Here is a 21,736-nt window from a genome sequence, read left to right as displayed (position 1 = left end):
TTGCAGAGCTTGAATGGACGTGGTTTGCTACCCAGTGGATCCACGGGCGAGGAGAGGCAGTCCAACATCACTCAGTTTTACTTTCATTTAGCGGATGGTGACAGGAGGAGAAAGAACCTGTAGAATCTGAGCTCCTTTCAAATATATAGACAATGATTAAATATGTAGTTGAAAATATGTACCTGGAAACATACAGACAAACTCGCTGCCCTCCCCACACCACTGACTCAGATCAACCCTGCAGGACCAGGTCTGACTATCATGATGGTTTTCCCAAACTGCAACCCTTTGTGGGAGAAGCGTCATCTTTCTCTCACAGAGCAGCTGGTGGCTTTGAATTGCTGGTCGTGGGTCGGCAGCTTATTGCGTAACTCACCATTTCACCAAGCTCCCCAGGCTTGGAAAGGTAGAAAGAAAGATGGACTAAACAGGTACAGGATATTTTAAACCCAGCAAATGTGTCAATGACTAAGTTTAAGTCCAAACAGCTACTTCAAGTAGACACGGAAGAGTTGTACAAAATAGGGAATTGGGTATGCAAGCTTTGTAACTTTTGAATTACTTTGTCATCTGGCTGGTAATCTGCGATGGATCCTCTGACATAGTGGACCAAGGAGTCAATCAGCCCATCACACCTTCTCATCACTTTCCTTCCATCAGGGCCAGCAGAACTCAGGTTTCTATCAGAAAAATAAGACACAGTAAATAAAACCAGAAGGCTTAGGCTTTGTGTCCAATAGGTCTTTGTTTCAAAGCTTCTGATGATTTTTCCAGGTATTTTGAAAATGGGTAGATTTGTAAATGGGGGACAGATGTGTCCTGGGGTTGAAACATCCTAATTCCTCAATGGTCACCAAATGTGGACACAATTTCTAAATCATATAACATGTAATCATGCATTCAAAACATCAAGGTCAGAACATTGTTCATTAACATTCACCCCATTTTTGAGAGGGTAGGTAGGAGGCTAATATTTTACAAATTAAGAGAGTGAGTGGCATGTTCGATTTAGCCATATACCAGATGTCCAAATGTCAATTTGTTCTGTGTAAGCAATCTAAAATTACTTAACTTCTCTGAGACTCAGTTTCCTAATTTGGAAAGACAGAGTGCTGAACCGCATTATTTGGAGACTTTGTACATTTTGGTATTATTAGTGACAAGTATTACACCAGATGCTCTAAAATGCAGTAATTCTGATTAAAATGGCTAAGAAATGTCACCGAAAATCCAGAGTTTCACAGTGTGTAAGACTTAAAGCAAACATGACCTATAAATACCTGTATACTTAGTCCATTGCTAATTTTGCTAAGCCTTGACACCTTTCCATAAACAGTAACAATCTATAAGAGGAGGTTGCTTCCTTATGGAGAACGGAAGCTTATCAAATACAAATAACAAAGCGATGCATCTGGGGGTCACACTTCAGGTCCTGGCCATATTTATATTCTGGAATTATAATAAGAGTAGTACATTATTTTCTTTAAAAAATATTTTGTTGGGAGCTCTTACATATAACAGTCTATCAATCACATAAAACAGTATTGTACAATTGCTACCACAGTCGGTTTCAAAACATTTTTTCCTTTTTTTTCACATAGATAGCATATAATATTTAAAAATACCATTAAGCAATGTATTATTTAAGGTTAAGTAAAATATGAGAGGATTTTTTTAAAGTGTAGAAAAAATGAATTAAAATATAATGGCATCTTCCCATTTTCCCTCACTTTTAAAAATTTTTAATCATTTTATTAGGGACTCATACACCACCCATCTCGATCCATGCATACATCAATTGTGTAAAGCACATTTGTACATTCGTTGCCCTCATCATTCTCAAAACTTTTGCTCTCCACCCAAGACCCTGGAATCAGGTCCTCATTTTTTCTCCTCTTTCCTCACTCCCCCCTCCCTCATGAACCCCTGATAATTTATAAATTATTTTGTCATATCTTGCTCTGTCCCATGTCTCCCTTCCCCCACTTTTCTGTTGTATGTCCCCCAGGGAGGAGGCCACATGCAGATCCTTGAAACAGGTTCCCCCTTTCCCATCCACCCTCCCTATTCCCTCCCAGTATAGCCACTCACTCCACTGGTCCTGAGGGAATCATCCGCCCTAGATTCCCTGTGTTTCCAGTTCTCATCTGTACCAGTGTATATCCTCTGGTCTAGCCAGGCTTGCAAGGTAGGATTCGGATCATGACAGTGGGTGGGGGTGGGGGGGGTGGGGGGGTCGGGGGGGAGAAGGAGGAGGAAGCATTTAGGAACTAGAGGAAAGTTGTATTTTTGATCGTTGCTACACTGCACCCTGATTGTCTCGTCTCCTCCCTAAGACCCTTCTGTAAGGGGATGTCTACAAATGGGTTTTGGGTCTCCACTCCGCACTCCCCCACTCATTCACTATGGTTAAGATTTTTGTTCTGATGATGCCTGATACCTGATCCCTGACACCTTGTGATTGAACAGGCTGGTGGGCTTCTTTCATGTGGGCTTTGTTGCTTCTGAGCTAGACGGCCGCTTGTTCACCTTCAAGTCTTTAAGACCCCAGACACTATTTCTTTTGATAGCTGAGCACCATCAGCTTTCTTCACCACATTTGCTTATGCACCCGTTTGTCCTCGGCAATTGTATCATGTAGGTGTGCATCCAATGATATGGTTTTTTGTACTTTGATGCCTGATAACTGGTCCCTTCAGAACTACGTGATCACACAGGCTGGTGTGTTCTTCCATGTGGGCTTTGTTGCTTCTGAGCTAGATGGCAGCTTGTTTATCTTCAAGCCTTTGAGACTCCAGATGCTATCTCTTTTGATAGCCGGGAACCATCAGTTTTCTTCACTACATTTAGTTGCTCACCCACTTTGTCTTTAGCGGTTGTGTCGGGAAGGTGAGCATCATAGAATGCCAATTTAATAGAAGAAAGTATTCTTGCACTGAAGGAAGTACTACATTATTTTCTTCTGGATCAAGCTTTTTCTTGTTAGAGTTGACCTTTAAAATATCTCCCCTAAAAATGGTGAAACTTCTTCTAGTAAGAATGGCAAAAGAATGGTGTCTTCTGGTTTACAGACGTTTAAAGCTTGCCCCATTCCCCTTTTGCCAACTCCAATTCTAATAACCATTCATATAAAATGCATCAGGTCAGCTTCTTCCACTGGCACATACAATTATCAAGGTATATTCTTTATATTTTTTGTTAATAAGTCCAAGCGTCGTTCTGAACATTGAAGAGTTACAGATCGAAGAACTGTGGGGATCTCATTTTCTTCATCATAAAAAGAGCATAATTGCACCCAATGGTCTCAAATGCCCCAAATACTACTTTCAACACATATTTTTCAAAGTTAAAATGTTCACAGCATTGTATCAAGAACTAAAGGGAACCTGAGAGGTGTGTGCATTGTAGCCTCCTCTCATGAAGATTATTACCTTTGCAGGTTTATGTGAAATAACATAGGATGGATTTTAACTCAAAAAATGGCAATTTCATGATTCCACCTAACAGTTGAAGAGATAAGACTATTCAACCCAAACTAAGACTATACCAGTAATTTAATGTTTGCTGAATTGTAAATTTGCTTTAAATTTACAAGTTTAAAAAGTAAACTTGAAAATACCTAATAATCTCTCTTCTATGGCCTGAGTTTGGGACAACATCAGAGTTCTAACTTTACCAGTTGTTTCCCAAGTTCACGAATACCCTGGATACTCAGGAGTTAGAGAGAAGGCCATGTATTTTTCCCCAGTTTCCTTAATTGACTCTTCCTATTAAAGATTCACTTCATTTTATTTTTTACTATCCTTGGGAAACTTTCCATATTGTCCATAAAAGAAAAATAATGAACAAATTTATCAACTGTAAGTAGAACCAAACATTTTCTCAAGAAAGAATCATTTGAATCTAAGAATAATAGGATTGTAATAAGTTTGACAGAAATTTTAAAAAGCAATTTTTTTCCAAACCCATTTCCACCTGAAGAAGCTGAGGTCCACAAACTGAAGTGTCTTTCCCTGGAGTGGCAGCAGATGCATGGTGCCGTCTAAGAGGAGGGCTACTTTCACTTTTGTGCCCAGGGGGCTGCAGGGAAGAGGCAAACCTTACCCAGCGGTCACTCTACCTGCCATTTGTTTAGCAAATACATAGCCGCAAGCACCAAGACAATGCTATCTAGCTAAGCTTCCAAAGCTTAGTTTAAAATTGCACTCCAAAAAATCAAAGGGTCTGTCTTTCTTACCAACTAAGTCCACTACTTCTCTTGCAGATGGACATCTAGTTTGCTTAACTTCAGTGTGTTTATTTTGGGTCTAACTGGTCATTCAATTTGGCAGTACTGCTAGCGCTCCCGTGCTAACTGTTGCCTTGTAGTTTGGCATTATCCAGACTCTGCTGGCTTGAAACGGGACTTATCAGTTTGGGGTGGGTTTTTTTGGGCAGTTGATATCTCTGTTGACAGAACATACATGGAACCCATTTGCTTCAGTATTTGTTTCTGCATATCAAAAATAGCTCCCAACTTACTAAACAGCCAAAAATATGAATGATAAGGGCAGATTATTTTATAGAACTACAGCCCAAAATAGGAGTCATTGCACCGAAAGGAATTCACTAGAGTGAAACTGGTTGCCACTTAGTCAACTGTGGCTCATAGTAACCCGACAGACGGGCAGCACGCGAAAATAACTCACACTGACTAGAAAACGACATGGCCACCCTTCATTCAGTAGTTTGTTTCTTAAAAGTAAACAACACTTCAGTTTGGGGGAAATCAGAACTGCCACAGCTAATCTTCACTAGAATCGAGGCTTCTGCAATGTCTCCTGAATCATAAGAAGTATTTTTACAGTGTCTTCTATGTAGCCCACATGGAAGTTTAATATGGAGAAACACCCCAATGCTATAAATAAAACACTACAACCTTGTTGGAAGTAAAAGAGCATGAGTATATTTACACACTAGTTAATAAAAAAATGATTACTCTTTTTGCGACACTCATTTTATATGTATTTAGATGTTTTGGGCAACCTAAGAACGTGTGTATGGGTAAAGATGTAATAAAAATGAATTGCCTGATATTCGTTACATCATGTATATCAAGCACAGCAATAAAACAAAAAAACCATGTATTCAACTTATTTCAGGATTTTTGTTTTTGTGATTTCTCTTTCTGTTTTGTTTTTTTTTTCTTTCAATACTAGCCTAAACTGTATGTGCATAAAAATAGTTAACAGGAAAATTACTTGACACGATGGTGAGTTTTAATGTGTTACAAAATTTTCATTAGCAATCTAAGCATAATTGTCAAGGCCATGCATTAAGTTGACGTAAGTGGAATACAAATTTTATGAATGGAAAACAAAATGAAACAAAACAATTGATCATCAGAGTCACAAATAGAACCTGGTGGAAATATTTAATTTTGTGTATATGTTTGAATTGGATTAAATGATGCTTTTATTTCCCTTGGAACAAGCTAACCAAGCCTGAGCAAATATCTAACAAACGTCTGGTTTTCTGAAACTTTTAAAACACATCTTTGGCCTGACTGAAGGACACGCTTAGAGATCAAAAATCAGACCTTGATCTATTTACAGGTTTTTCTTTCCTTCAAAATATTTTTCTTTTAATTAATTTATTCATCTGTAGGTAAAAAAACAAACAAACACATCTTTGGATCGGCCTGGAGCTGGAGAGAGCTCTTCACATAAACTCTGGGTAGGTCTTGGGCTCTTCAAGTCCTAGTGGGTGTTGCTTGTGTGTTGGGAGGGAGAATGTTTCTGAAAATACGCCCTGTAATAAGTCAGAGGATATAGAATCTGAACCTCCAACTCTGAAATGGCCGCAGGGCTTCACCAGGTTAGGATAATTCAGGTGTTTTAAGGGAAAGCAAGTCTGTGATGAGGTCTCTCAAGGCCCACTTATCTCACACATTCCCGAGAGTCACAATGAAAAAGGGAAAAGAAAACAAACCACCTTTGGCTGGACTAGAATGCGAAGAAACAATGGCGTGTCTTCGCTAATCCTAAGAATGCTGTGAATGAACCAAGTCCACACAGCAACCACAGAATGTAAACTGCCAAACGACGAGACTGCCCAACTGTGTATGCTACATATTACAGGGGAGGGGTACGTCACAAACAGCATGTCCTGTAATGTTTACACAATTACTTAAGTTACATTAAAATACTGTTCACAACCTTGACCCATGGATCTACTTTAAAATCAAAGTGAACCTTCTTATAATAGGAATTTACGAGCCCTTCCACTGAAGGCGGTGTGAGTGGCGGCATGCGCACATGCTGCTGAACAGTCAGATGACCAGCGCAGAACGTCTACCTTGGTGCATGGTACACAGCCACCTGCCCTGGGCAAATGCGGAGCTGAGAGGAAATGTTTAAAGTAAGAGGTGCTTATTGGTGATCGCTAGCACATGAAGGGATGGCAGGCACCAATAGGGTTGGAACAACGCTAGATCACCCAATCACCAAGATAAGTATAGGCTTTCATGTGCTTCCTTACTAATCTATAGTGAACAACTTCACATGTTTTTCACCGCATCAAAGATTCTGCTTCTTGGAATGGCTGGGATCTGTCTCTCTCCAACCCCACAGCGCGTTCCAAGAGATTCAAAGCCTCTTCAAATTTACAATCTGTGATTGGATGGAGTACCCAGCAAGCCAGGTAAACATACCTCGCTCACTGAGTAATCCACCCCTGAGCTCAAGGGCATCTTTGTAAGACATTTCACCAAGACAAAAGTCGATGTGCGCATTCACATCTAGACCTGTTGGCTAGCAGACTGGTCTTCCAGGTCATGCCAGCAGACGGCCACAGTGATCCACACAAAGGCTTCTCCTCATATTCACCAATGACTATAGGTGTTTTCACATGGAGCTTGAGCAGGAAGACCCAAGTGGGGTCAGTCAATTAAGTGCTTATCAGCCCGAGTCAGAGTTCATTTCGAGATTCAGTATGTGTTTGATGAGGCCTTGGCCGATAAGGAAGCACCCTTCTTCCTGTTGCTACTTGAGACCTGGGCCTCGGCCTCTGTCTCACTCTCAGTTGATACGCATCGAACAGTCGAGCCTTGAAGAGGACCTGCAGAGGCAGGGTGCGGTTGCACAGAACAAAAGGGGAGCCTCATTTGAACTGGCAGTGGAATAAGAACTCCACGCCGAAATGAGGCCATGTCTGTTATTCTGCAGTAAACATCAGTTCCTGGAGATAACCGCAAACATCAGCCAAAGTCAACTGCTCTGTCTGCAAACAGAAACAACATCAGGAGGTAAACCTGCACATCCTCCTCTCAAGAAGAGAAAAAGGAACCAAACATATGGCAGCAGTTCCCATAAGCCACGGAGCTGTGTATGGAGAAAGAAATTCTATATTTGAAAATTCTTTTAATTTTTCTTTTTTCCATTTTTGGTTTGTTTGTTTTTTCCCCCAAAAGTATGCATTCTTAAAGGTTCAGCTAGTACTCTTCAGGGTGGTATGCAAGATGATTTAGGTGGAGCTGGTGGCTCAGGATATGCACACACATCCCCCTGCCATGCAGTCCATCCGAATTCACAGCAACCTGATGTCACAGGACAGAGAAGAGTTGCTCCTTAAGGCTTCCAAGACTGTAAATCTTTATAGGAGTCTACAACCTCATCTTTCCCCATCAGAGCGTCGGCTAGGTTTGAACTGCCAATTTTATAGTTAGCAGCCAGATGCCTGACCCTTGACATCACCAGGGCTCTTTTGTTCAGGACAGGGTATAGAATTCTACTTACAGTCATTATTAATAGCAAATAATCATTAAAAAATTACACTCTGGAGCCAGTGCAAGGTGGGTGGGCATTTCTGGCTCATAAGGAGAAGCTGCCAGAGACGCCAGACGCAGGCTGAGAAAGGTGCTTAATGATACAGGGGAATGATGTGATGCTCAGAGGATCAGCCCCAAGATAGCCACCGCTTTCAGTGTAATCATACTTTATGACAGTGTCACCAATTGCTTGACTGAGAAATATCAACCCATAGTTTTTTATAATGAATGAAAACATTTATTAGCATTCGGTCTACTTTAACAAGTCTTTCAGGGAAAAATATGATTAAGAAAATATCACTTCCAATTTAAGATATATATCTTTCTGTACATTATTTGGTGAGGACATTCTAAACAATGTAGGAAGGCCAGCAAAAACAGATTTAACAAATCTTCGGTTGTCTTTGCTGAGTTTCCTTGTTCGAGGTGGTGGCCCTATAGGCAGTTCTACTCTGTCCTGTAGAATCACTATAAGTTGGAACAGACTCAATGGCAAGGGGTTGGTGATGGTATAGAAAGGTACTGAAATGTAGTACGATGCTATATGTTCTTGGTGTTTGCTTACAGACGTAATTAAGTATATTGAACATTTACATGGAAACATTATTTTTCCAGAGAGAAGTCAGTATTGGTAGTTCCCAAAATTTGCCCTTAGATCTATCGTTGGGCAGGAAGAAGACTTTTTTTCCTCCTGAAGCTGCAGTTTGATTCCTCTGTCCACTTAGCTGCTATACCATACGCTTTGCTCCACCTAGACTTAGGGTGATGAGCGACACTAGTAGCTGATTTCAAGACAGTTACAATTTTGGCACACATATAATTATACAGTTATCAAAACACCTTTATTTCATAATGATGTGCAGGAAAGTGAAATTTAAATCTCTTGTAGGACACATTCATTCCCATTTTATTTTCCTCTGAACAGAAATATACAGGCATAAAACGTCACCACGAAAACGGAATGTGTTTTATAACGTGCTTTGATTTGAAGTCACCAAGAGCAACACCGATGGTAACGTGTTGTCACCTGGTGCCGTGCCATCATGCTAAGCAAATGACAAAAACCGTCTGCGGTGGCCTTCATAGTGCGGAAAGACTTGTTAGTAGGATTGTGGTGGTGAGATCAAAATGCTGTCAGTTTTAGCCAACCTCCATCCATTCTCACAACTGTTGTTTGATCCATTGTTGTGGCCAAGGTACCAGTCCACTTCCGCTTGTTGAATGTCCCTCTCCTTTACCAAGTGTGATGCACTTTTCTCGGGATTGGTCCTTCCTGATAATATGTTCCCAGTATGTGAGACGAAGTCTTGCCAGCCTTACCCTAAGAAGCATTCTTCTTGTACTTCTCTCAGGACCGATTGCTTCGTTCTTCTGGCAGTGTGGTTTAGCCAGCGTTTTTCACTGACACCCAAACTCAAGTGCATCAGTTCTCCTCTGGTCTTCCTGCATCACTGTCCCGCTTTCACGTGCATATGAGGTGAATGAAAACACCATGGCTTCAGTGAGGTGCATCTTAGTCTTCAAATGGACATTTTTGCTCATTAACGCTTTCAAGAGGTCTTGTGCAGATTTGCACAATGTAAAAGGTTGTAGAACAGGCTGAAGACACTGTAGAGCCAAGTAACATTAAATCCTCGACATGTCAGCTTACTCCATTTATCACGATGCTCTTTATTCGTTGTGAAGATTTGTTTTTATGTTGAGGTGCAATCCATTCTGAAGGCTGCAGTCTTTGATCTTCATCAATCAACACTCCGAGCCGTCCGTGTCATCTGCATTTACAGGCTGCCAATACGCTTTCCTGCAATCCTGACGCTGCAGTCATCTTCAGATGACTTTATTTGCTGAGCAATCAGATTGGATACGTTTGGTAAAATGATATGAGCCTGAGGCACACATTTCCTGATTGGAAATCATGCCGTTTCCCTGCTAGATTCAAACGACTAGCTCTTGGTTTATTTCTAGGTTTTGCATGAGTACAAAGTGTTCTGGAATTCCCATCTATTGCGACGTTCTCCATAGCCACAGTTTGATAAGACCCATGTAGCTGAATAAGAGAGTACCTTTATTAGCCTTCAACAGAACTACATGTTCAACAGACGGCGTTGCTGTTGCTGGATTTTGAGCTGGTCCTGATTCACAGTGACCCTTTCAACAGCAGAAGGAAACATGACCCCGACCTGCATCTTCCGTGCAATTGTTCGGATGCTTGAGCCCATGTTGCAGCCACTGGGTCAAGTCCTCTTATTGAGGGTCTTCCTCGTTTTCACTGCCCTTCTGCTTTACCAGACATGATGCTCCTGGCCTGTTTCCTTTTCTTTTTCTCTTTTTTTTAGATCATTTTATTGGGGGGCTCTTCCAACTCTTGTTACAGTCCATGTATCAATTGTGTCTGACATATTGGTACATATATTGCCATCATTCTTTTCTAGACATTTACTTTCTATTGAGCCCTTGAGATCAGTTCCCCCGCCCCCGTGGCCCCTTGATAGATGATAGATTGTTATTATTTTCATATCTCACACCGATCGTTGTCTCCCTTCCCCTCTGGTTTCTGTTGTTCTTCCCCCTGGATGGGGGTGTGTGGTTATGTGCCAATCATTGTGATCGGCATTCCCTCCCTCCCTCCCCACCTCTCGCCCCCTTCCCCCTACCCTTTTGCTATCGCTATTCCCTTTCCTGTTTCCGGGTTCCAGGTGTCATAGCTTTATCTCTTCCCTATACCTATGTACGTGCTCCTGTCTAGTTCAGAGTGGGAAGCAGCACTGGAGTCAGATACCGAGAGGTGGGAAGGCTGCAAGGTATCCGAGGTATACAGCGTGCTCCCTCAGTGCTCTACTGCACCCTGACTGACTCATCCCATCCCTGGGACCCCTCTTTGGGGGGAAGTTCCATTGTCCACAGATGGGCTTTGGGTCTATGCTCCAACCCCCTCATTGTCACCAATTCGTTTTGTTGTTTTTCTTTGTTATGCAATGTCCTTCTTGATGATGAAGCAATGCCATTCCTCTGGAACTGGTCATTCCCAGCATAGTGCACCATGTGACTGCCTGATTCCAAACGGCCAGTCCCAGTCCACTTCAACTTAGTAAGCCTAGGGTACTGATCTGTGTTCCGTTTCATTTCCGCCAACTTCCAACAAGGATATGTGGGACAAATACACCCATACACTAATTATCATTAGTTACCATTGCCTGGCCATGTGCCTCCTCATAAGAGTTGATAATATTGAAGCCCATTGGTGTGGTTCTGTGGAAATCCGTAAGACCAAGGGTTTCTCTTATCCACATTTGTATGCTAAACGAACGAGTAGAAATCCGGGGCCAATGGTTGTTAATTTACCAGCTTTGGGGCGGCACTGGGGTGGGGTAGGTTTGTTGTTGCTGTTGTCAGGTACCATTCAGTCGGTTCTGACTCACAGCGACCCTGTGTACAACAGAACAATACTCCGCCTGGTCCTGCGCCATCCTTACAATTGTTCTTGTGTTTGAGCCCATTGTTGACGCCACTGTGTCAATCTGCCTCGTTGAGGACCTGCCTCTTTTTTCCACTGCCCCTCAACTTTACCAAGCAAAAGAACCTTTTCCAGAAACTGGCTCTCCTGATAACATGTCCAAATTATGTGAGACAGTCTCCCCATCTTTGCCTTTAAGGAACATCTGGCTATGTTTCTTCTAAGACATCTCTTTGTTCTTTTGGCAGTCCATGATCCTGTCAATATTCTTTTCCAGAACCATAATGCAAATTTCTGTTCAATAAATACTTCTATTGAAGGGAGACATTGGACAGTGTAAGACATGACAAAATAATAAAAATTTATAATTTATCAAGGGTTCATGAGGGGTGGAATGAGGAGTTGACACCTGGGCTCAAGTAGAAAGCAAATGTTTTGAGAATGATGATGGCAACAGATGTACAAATGTGCTTGATACAATGGATGGATGGATGGTGATAAGAGTTGTACAAGCCCCCAATAAAATGATTAAAAAAACAAACAAACTTCAATCATGGCTGATTTCAAATGAACCTGAATGGAGTTATAAAGAGAAGCTAACTTTCTCTTACTTTCTGACTCCCGCACACCATTTTGTGTAGCAATTTAGTTTTCCTTTTTTAATTTGGATTTTATTCTTTATTCATGTTAATAGAATATTACAGTTACTTAAAATTCCTATTGTAAATCCTATCACTCTTCAGTGAAGGACTTTAGTCTGCTGCATGAAAGCAAGTAATACTCAAGGGCCCTCCTAAAAAGCCCAAGGCCCAGGGTAAATGCAGCTACAGGCAGGTGCCAGTCCTGTCAATGCTCCCAAACCTGACACATAGCACGTCTGACCATGTTGGTCTTGTCAAAGAGGAGCTGTGCACATCCTGCTGAACAAATGCAATCGCACTGTAGCAGTTTCAGGAGGGCAGAAACACAGTCCTCGCCACAGGCTCGTGAACACAGCACACACTCTGCCTGTGGGACACTTCATTCAACACCGAAACAACTATGTGCAGACAAGGAAAGTTCTTATAGGACGGATCTGAATGTTGAGATAGGAAAGGGTGAACCTCACAGGTGCCTGGGACGTTGTTCTCCAAGGAGCCTAAATCAACTACTGTGCCAAAAAAATACAAATCGTGCTGCCAATTCATAGTTCATTGTTGGCTCTGAACCTAGGGACATTTTTGCTTTTGAGATCTTGGCTAAACTCTAGTCAACAGCTATCTTACAATCTTTTCAGAATATGCTGGAATCACAAATAAGCAATCATTTGACAGACCTTTCATCATTATCAAAATGTTACTATTTGATTTCAAGTTTTATAATGATCTATTCTTAAGGGTCCCTGGTGGCATAATGTTTAAGGCTTCCATTGCCACCTAAAAGGTCAACAGTTCCGAGCCACCAGTTAGGCTGCAAGAGGATACAAAGACCCTGTAATTTTATGAAGGTTGCAGCCTACAGAACCATGCGGGGCAACTCGATGCCATCTTATGGGGCTGCTATATATCACAGTCAAGTTGCTGTCGCACAAAAACAACAACATTCTTATAGATATACGGATGAAAAAAAATTTTATATATATATATATATATATATATATATATATATATATATATATATATATATATATATATATGTTAGTAACCACACCACACCCCATGACACTATTTCCTAGATTTTTGCTTTTGAAGCAATTCAAATCCGTGGTCTGGGTTACTTTACAAATACTGCTTCAAATGATGGCATTCCGATGGCAGTATATTCAGCTACTACATGTTGTGGGCAAAGTGTATCAGCCAAGGAATTGTTCTTCCCAGACAGTCAGCTCTTCACCTTTTCATTCAGAAAAAAGATGGGAAGAGATGTCTTCACAAACATCTTTGTCTTTAGATTCTCATCTTTTTTTTTTCTGTTATTACTGGAGTTCTTTTTCACCCCAGAACTTAAAACTACTTTTATCTTGCTCACATTAGCAAATCTTGCTTAAAGAACACATACAAACAAACCAAACAACTCGGGACCCTGCTCCCCAGAGGCTCTGCAATCAGCTCGTTGCTGATGCTTCCAGCTTCTGTCGATTTTCCTCCTCCAGCCTGATATGTGCGCCAGATAGCTGGTTCAGCTGCTTCACGTGTGCATTTTCATCTACTCGGCCGCTCGCTCATTTATGCTTCCTTCACTCACTCAGTTGTTGCATTTCACTTATTTTTGCATGCTTACTAAGTGCCAGAAACTAAGTGTTACCGATTAAAGCCGAGTAACAGAAATAGGGGTAGTTTTTAAGACTTGCACTATCTAGTAGAATTAAAAGGTATATTTACAACTAACCATAAAACAGCAACGTGATCAAAGGTATTTAACACTTGTGATTTATATATAAAGTTCTGTAAGAACCAAGAATTTGGAAAGCAAGAAATGTTTCCCAAGAGGGCGAGTTTCATCTTTGGTATTAAATGTTCGGAGACTTCAAGGGCTCATGAGGGAGGGGGTAGCGGGGAGGGAGGGAAAAAAAAAAAGAGGACCTGATGTAGAGGGCTTAAGTGGAGAGCAAATGCTTTGAGAGTGATTAGGGCAAAGAATGTACGGATGTGCTTTATACAATTGATGTATGTATATGCATGGGTTGTGATAAGAGTTGTATGAGCCCCTAATAAAATGTTTAAAAATAAATAAATAAATAAATAAAACTTGAAAAAAATGTTCGGAGACTAAGTATTTCATAGGCAGGAAATATAAAATATTTTACCACACAAACAAAATGGAGTAAAGTCATAAATATATGAAAATACTTAGAACATTTAAGAAAAAGGGAAGTACACTGCGGGGTAAGAAGTATGTTTGTAAGAAAATGGAAAGAGAGGCTTTAAGAAAAGCTGGTTGTGTTAGAAAGGACCAAGGCTTCATTTTACCCACGAGGCACGTACTCCAGTCCCCCTTGGCCTGGTAACAAATCTCTCCATCCTTTCTAGGAAGCAGGCATCTGATCCCGGCCTGGTCACTGCAGGCAACAATGCTCAAGTATCGGGCGCCCTTCTAGAACAGGGCCAAGGAGAAACCTTCCCTGGTGTTGACACAGTCAGATAGAGAAAGAAGTGATTTTTTTTTCCTATTGTCTGGCTAAGCACACTGCCAATGTAATTACATTATCCACTAGCTGGAGAGATTTGCCATGCCTTTAAGGCAAATGAGTCCAACATGCAAAATGATTAGAAAGCAGAAATGATATAGAAATATAAAATGAGTGTGTGCCAGGGTGCTGAATTTCTGTTTATCTTTGAGGTCAGGGTCCCTAGGCAGGTTTTCTACTCCCATGTCTGACTGTCAGCATCTTCTCAGCCATCTGATTTAAGAATTCTCACACGGCCTAAGTAAACTGGAGTTGGAGTTCTGCTATTTCCATTTCAAACAGTTCTGACTAATACATATGCTCTCCTGAGAATTCTTTTGCATATTAAGACAATGGGGAAACACAAAGAAATTTTAAGATATAAAGTGTTTTTGAGCAAGTGACGGATCAACAGTGCATTAGAAAGACAGCTCCAGTCAGGCCTTGTGAACTCATTTGTTCTAGTTCAACTCCCTTTTGACATCTGCATTTCCAGTTTGCTTCAGAATGTGCATTTAAACATGCTCTTAGGTGAACGTAAGAATCAACTACTGATCTGTAAGAATCACCTGCTAAAAATGTCGATTCTGATTCAGTGTATCTGGAGGGAACTACAACTCCCAGCAGGGATTGAACGAGAATAAACGGGTTCTAAGCCCCGGGTCCCGTCGACAGTGCAGAAGACAGACTGGAGGGAGACCACTTAGGCACCTCTTTAAAAAATCTGGATGTTCATCCTTAGGGATTCTGACTGCAAATAATCTGCCAAGGCCAGCTCCTTTGGGCTCTCGTCCATAGTGTCCCTTTGATCCTGCTCCGCTGAAGTCGCCTTTTGTTAGGAACTCCTCTTTACAAGTACCTGACGTTGTGGTTCTCACACTTCCACCTGCCCCAGAGTTACCTGGAGGGCTTGTTAAAACATGAGGGCCAGGCCTTTCTCAGAGCTTCTGATTCAAGGAGTTAGTGGGGCTGGGCCTGGTCATCCCAAGAAGCTCCAAGTGAGCTGCTGCTGCTGGTTCAGGGGCCACACTTTGAGAACCAGAGTGCTAACACATTTCATTTAGGCCACATTCTACTTCCCATGTACAGCATCCACCTATTTCATATCAGAAAGTCCTTAAGAATTTTCTTTTTTTCCCCCAAATCATTTTATTGGGGGCTCGTACAACTCCTATCACAATCTATCCATCCATCCGTGTCAAGCACATTTGTACATTTGTTGCCATCATCATTCTCAAAATGTTTGCTTTCTACTTGAGCCCTTGGTATCAGCTCCTCATTTCCCCTCCTCCCTCCCTGCCCCTTTCCTCATGAACCCTTGATAATTTATAAAGTATTATTATTTTGTCATGTCTTACACTGTCCGACGTTTCCCTTCACCCATTTTTCTGTTGTCCGTCCCCCAGGGAGGGGGTTATTTGTAGATCCTTTGATTGGTTCCCCCTTTCTACCCCACCTTCCCTCTACCCTCCAGGTATCACCACTCTCGCCACTGGTCCTGAAGGGATCATCTGTCCTGGATTCCCTGTGTTTCCAGCTCCTATCTGTACCAGTGTCCATCCTCCGGTATAGTTGGATTTGGAAGGAAGAACTGGGATCATGATAGTGGGGGGAAGTAAGCATTTATGAAATAGAGGAAAGTTGTATGTTTCATTGTTGCTACACTGCACCCTGACTGGCTCATCTCTTCCTGGTGACCCTTCTGTAAGGGAATGTCCAGTTGCCTACAGGTGGGGTCTGGTTTTCCACTCTGCACTCCCCCTCATTTGCAATGATATGTTTTTTTGTTCTTTGATGCCTGATACCTGATCCTATTGACATCTCACAATCAAACAGGCTGGTGTGCTTCTTCCATGTGGACTTTATTGTTTCTCAGCTAGATGGCTGTTTGTTTATCTTGAAGCCTTTAAGACCCTACGTGCTATATCTTTTAATAGCTGGGCACCATCAGTTTTCTTCACCACATTTGCTGATGCACCCGCTTTGTCTTCAGCAGTTGTGTTTGGAAGGTGAGCATCATGGAATGCCAGTTTAACAGAACATGTTTTTGCATTGAGGGAGTACTTAAGTGGAGGCCCAATGTGCATCTGCTATCTTAATACTAAACCTATAAATATATGCACATAGATCAAGAATTTTCTTATTCATCTTAGTAAATTGCTTAGTTACTAATATCAATCTTTGTATAGAGTTGATATTTGACATCCATTACTACCTGTTTAAGGGACCCTGGTGGCACAGAGGTTAAGGTCTTGGGCGTCAAAGGTCAGGGTTCAAAACTACCAGCTGTTCTGTGGGAAAAAAATGAAGCAGTCCGCTTCCCTAAACATTTACAACCTTGTAAATCCTATGGGGCAGCTCCACGCTGCCTTGTGGGGTTCCATGAGTCGGAACCATTTGGACTGCAGTGGCTTTGGTTTAGATCATCATCATATATATATATATATATATATATGTTTATATATATATATATGTTTTTATATATATGTTTTTATATATATATGTTTTTATATATATATGTTTATATATATATATATGTGTGTATGTATATGTGTATATATACATCGTATATATATATATACACGTATATATATAAAAACACTCTCTAAATAGTAAAGCGTGTAACTAGAAGAGGCACAATATTTCCTGACTTCTTTCAGCTGCCAACTTAATTAAGTCTGTTTTCTTTCTTTTAAGTTTAGACATAAAGCAGGATGGTTAGGCTTGCGCACAGGCAAGCCCGAGCCACATGATCTTCGACACTTGGAGCTGGTGTTTTCTTCGTCCTGGATGTGTTTCTACCTTCTTCTTGATTCAGCTGACATCAAAGCAGAGATCCACCCCGGGGAGAACACATTCAAAGTATGTTTCTCATCCTGATGTTTAGGAAAACTGGCCAAACTAAGTATTTGTTCCCTTTTGTATTTGTTCTCTGGCAAGCTGTTCTCTCCTTTCAGACGCGTCGCCTTATTACCAGCTACCCGTTGCGGCAGTTGCTGGGAGGTCCCTTCTGCTTTGTGGAGACCTGCTGCACAGCATGTTCAAGGCTGTGGCCTTCGGGAAGGAGACTGCCACGTTTTCCCTCTGGGTGGGTTTGTTCCATCAACTTTTTGTTGAATACTCAAGCAGTTAACCAGTTGTGCCTTATGGCTATTTAAAAACACCAAGTTCAAAATTAGGCTTTTCAGTATGACACTAGTTTTTTTGTGAATTAAGAAATGACATGAAAGCAGCTGTCAGGCCTGTGAGAGGGGACGCTTCGCCTGCGGGGACTCTGAAAGTCCTCTGGCTCCTCTTGGATGGACGCTGTCTCTTTTCTGGATGCACTCGGATAGCTTCTTGAAGCAGACTTGGCTGGAAAGCCACAACCCGCCTGCCAATAGGCCACTTTCCTCTCTTACTATATGCTGTTTCCTGTAGTTAGCTGCTCTTTGTCATTCTAAGCAGCATTTCCAAGTGATGGGATAGGGTCCTCCACAGTCTTAGAGGCAGCAGCTGGATGGAGAAAAGGGATAAGGGAGAATTGTATAGTGGCTTTACCTTAGGCATCCTGTGACGTTGTAGAAGATATCAAAATCGAGCAAGCCGTTTGCTTTGGGGTAGTCTCCTTCGGGCCACCCGGAAAAAGGGATGATGATGCTGTCAGTCAAGGTAAGTAAGGCTTCAGTGATTATGAGATTCTTGAGCTTGTCGTTGGAAGACAAATTCCACAGCAAACCTAGAAAAGTAGAGCGCGACTGTCAGCCAGAGCATGGTGGAGCACCGAAACGCCTGCTGAAAACATGAGCTAGATCCATCACCTCCAGGGCTATGACTAATTTAAAAGGAAGTGGGGAGACCGCTGCTTTTCCAACTGAACTAACATTGTTTAGTGTTTAGTAGGTGCCAATGGGAGCAGATCCACAGGTTAAATAAAAAGGGTATGTATAACTTTTAATATAAAACGGTGTAGGTTTAAATGAATCGGGAATGTGACTGGAATCCAGCTATACTCAAATATTTACTGCCATTTCTTCTAAAAGACCCAACCATAAATCTCATCTTGCTGGTAAAATGAATTCCAGGCTCACCAACAGGCTTGATCCTATTGTATTGATCCTTTATAATTAACACCTCAGCATTTAAAAAGAATCGTGTATATCTTTATCTGCCTGGACATGTGGAGACAATATCTCCCCTGCCTGTAGCTTCTCCCTGATAGTTTGCCCAACAGTAGCAAGAAATGCATGCAGAATGCTTTTCCTGTGTCTGTCAACAGTACACCGATCAGCACCACCAATTAATATTTATTGATTCCTACCTAATGATAGAGTTTATGCCCTCCAGGAATCCATGCTGGCTCATTTATTCCTTCTTTTAGATTTTGGTATTCAAGGAGGGGCAACAGTGTCTTACTTATCCACCTTCCAATTTGCATAGTCTAAGCATTCTTAAAATGATTCCCACATTTGCTCACTTAATTTTCCCCTTCCTCTCAAATTCCTCACATTAAAAGAAAGGCCATCCAAGAGGGCTTCGGAAAGTTCATGAGAGAATCCCATTATCTTATAATTCCATTTTTCCACATTGTGCATGCCAACTAAGATAAGAGTGTGCTGCCTTTCTAAGGCATTTGAGAGACAGAAACTAAGGCTGGGTGCTGCAAGAAAACACAAAATAGCATATATGTCTATTATTATTATTTTGGCAAATATGGGATTTGTGCTCAAATAGTTTAGGTTTAGTGGAAGAGTGGTTATACCCATTGCTTCCTAATTCAGTGACCCAGCAAGTATAAAGATGTCATGTCATCCTACATGACTTAGGAATTTACTCTAACGCATTTCTAGTCAGGAACATTGAGAGGAAGGATGAAAGAAAACAGGTAACTCTTCCTTTTCTGCCTCCATTTCCCCAGACAATAATTTCTACTCCCTGAATGGATTTCCCGTCCATACAAAGGAGGGCAGCACTGTCATGATACAGGGCTTTCTGTTTATGAAAAACACAGACGGTGGGGAGACAGCCTCACAGACACATGGCACTCTTGGCTGACTTATGTGGAAGAATCATCTCCCCTGATTTTAAGGACTAAAATACTGGAGTGTTGAGTGAGTGAACACGTAGGAATTACTCAACCATACTTGGATTTGGCCCCATTAAGACACTCTAGGCCCAACGCAGTCTTTTGGGCTTCAACAGCTTGCTTTGGCTCTGGCCAGCCACATATTTAGAACCATCTCCAAATTTCCACGGCAGCCTACCCACAGCGTCCATTAGCTACAAAGACATCAGGTCTTGTGACGGGTAGAATGCTGGCTTATGGGGAGGCCTTTGCTGATCAGACTGGCTATAGTCATGAGCAGGGCCCTCACCCATAGGGTGGCTACACAATGGCTTCATTCGTCCCACATGTACCATAAGTGACCCTTGGAAAGAGAGACACAGAACACAACCCCGGAGGTGGCTGAGAGCTGAGGTTGAGTTTTGTTATTAAGTTCCAAAGAAAGTAAAGTAAGAAAGTAAAAAAGAAAAGTGGAGGAGGGGGGGGGAAGCTCCCTGACTTCTAAAGAAGCAGGCAAATGAACATTCTCTGCTTGCCAGAGGCTTCTAGTGTGAAACACAATACCATTTCTTCTTAAAAAGGACCACACAGGGTATTCAAAGAAAAAATATCCCTTACAAATAAAAGCCAGAGAGGATTAACTTGAACAAAGGGAGTGGAAGTTTCCTTCAGCAGTCAATGTCCTTTTTAACTTGGCATGCTACCTTATTTCTGCATAAGTGTATGGTTGGGGGAGGGTTAGTACCATTCTTGAGCATCTAATGTAGAATATTGCTTAGAACTGTCAGACTCGTCAAGTTTCTGTGTGGTGTGAAGCTGGGAGAGAGCTAAAGCGTTCAACAGAAAATCAGGATTATATATACTAATACACAAATATACACACCTCCTCATACCCACATACACAATCAGTCATTGAGCAATTAGCTGAACACTTTAAGCAAGGATTCTATAGAAGAGTCTTCATCAAAAGGGGAAAATGCAGAACACACTTGCCAATTCTCAAGGAATCAAAACTTTCCGAAACGACAGCAGCTAGATGAACTCTAGAACCTATTGCTCTGAGATATTCTTTAAACACGAAACCAGGAATCTCTCCTGAAGTTTTCTTCAAACCAAACAGGTTAGCTGAATTTTAAAGAATTGTCCTCTCTCAGGATCTACGTATATGGGATCAAAGTGACAACAGCAACAACTAGAAATAGTAGGAAAAATCCAGGGGCAGAGAGTGTATGTTAATGGCGAAGAATGCCTCAGAAAAAGGGGGTGAGAACGGTCACACAACCCAAAGCATTAATCAACATTATCAAACTGTACGCGAACCAACGGTTGACTCTATATATCCCGGTGTGCATATTTTAAACATAACAAATATATAATAAAAAGTGATACCTAATTACAATCTTGGAATGTATGTATGAGGAGGCTTCAGGGGGAAAAATCATGGGAAAATTCCATCATCTTATAATACCATTTTCCCACAAACTTTTTCAAGCCATCTCATATAACAATATAAGAGATCGAGAGCCAAGGTCGTTAACAAAGAGAATTCTCATATTCTATTAATATATGAGAGGCCAGTAGAAGAACTGAGGCAATGTTAACACTCAGTCTAAAAGAGATTGGGGGAAATGACACAAGGAATGCATGTTTCCTAGTAGCTAAAGAAATGCAAACAGCATCATGTTCTGTGACACCAGACTTACAGTCCCGGGCACCCTATACAGAGCCACATGAGTCGGAATCGATTCAGTGGCAGCAGGTTTGGTTTGTTGGTTTATGCACTCATTGAAATCAAAAAGAAAGGGAAGTTGACTCTCCTGTGGGATCCTCTCTGAATACTTTGCAGTTCGGTAAGACATAATGCTACTTGCATTGTCCAGGCATTTATAACCAACCGTGATGTTTACAAAGAACAGGTAAGGAGGTTTACTAGGTAAGGAGAACTTGCAAGTATTAAAAATTACATTTTATTAAGCCACTAAACTCAAGGTCAGTGGTTTGAAACCACCAGGTGCCCCATGGGCCAAAGAGGAGGCTTTTGACTCCCATAAAGAGTCAGTGTCTTTGAAACCCACTGGGAGAAAGACAGGACGTTCTATTCTCATCAACAGTTACAGTCTTGGACGCTCACAGGGCTTTTCCACCACACCCTAAAGTGTCACTATGAGACAGCATCGACTCGATGGCACCGAATTAGTTTTAGTTATGTCTTATTGGCGTTGTTTGATGTTGTCGTCGTTAGGCGTGGTTGAGTGGGTTCAAACGCATAGTGACCCTGTATACAAC

General features: G+C 41.5%; 1 protein-coding gene across 1 annotated transcript in view; it reads right to left on the bottom strand.

The window, feature by feature from the left end:
• PKP2 (plakophilin 2) overlaps positions 1-21,736 on the bottom strand; it is a 107,346-nt gene that overhangs the window by 24,953 nt on the left and 60,657 nt on the right. The window contains exons 6-7 of the mRNA XM_075551892.1: positions 17,947-18,124; positions 563-680 (exon numbers count right to left, since the gene is read on the bottom strand). Coding sequence (XP_075408007.1) covers positions 563-680; positions 17,947-18,124 — 296 coding nt within the window. The remainder of the gene's footprint in view (positions 1-562; positions 681-17,946; positions 18,125-21,736) is intronic.

The sequence above is a fragment of the Tenrec ecaudatus genome, chromosome 6, assembly GCF_050624435.1.
Source record: "Tenrec ecaudatus isolate mTenEca1 chromosome 6, mTenEca1.hap1, whole genome shotgun sequence".
Classification (NCBI taxonomy): domain Eukaryota; kingdom Metazoa; phylum Chordata; class Mammalia; order Afrosoricida; family Tenrecidae; genus Tenrec; species Tenrec ecaudatus.
Note: the sequence above shows the minus strand (reverse complement) of the source record. Positions and strands in the feature narration are given on the sequence as shown.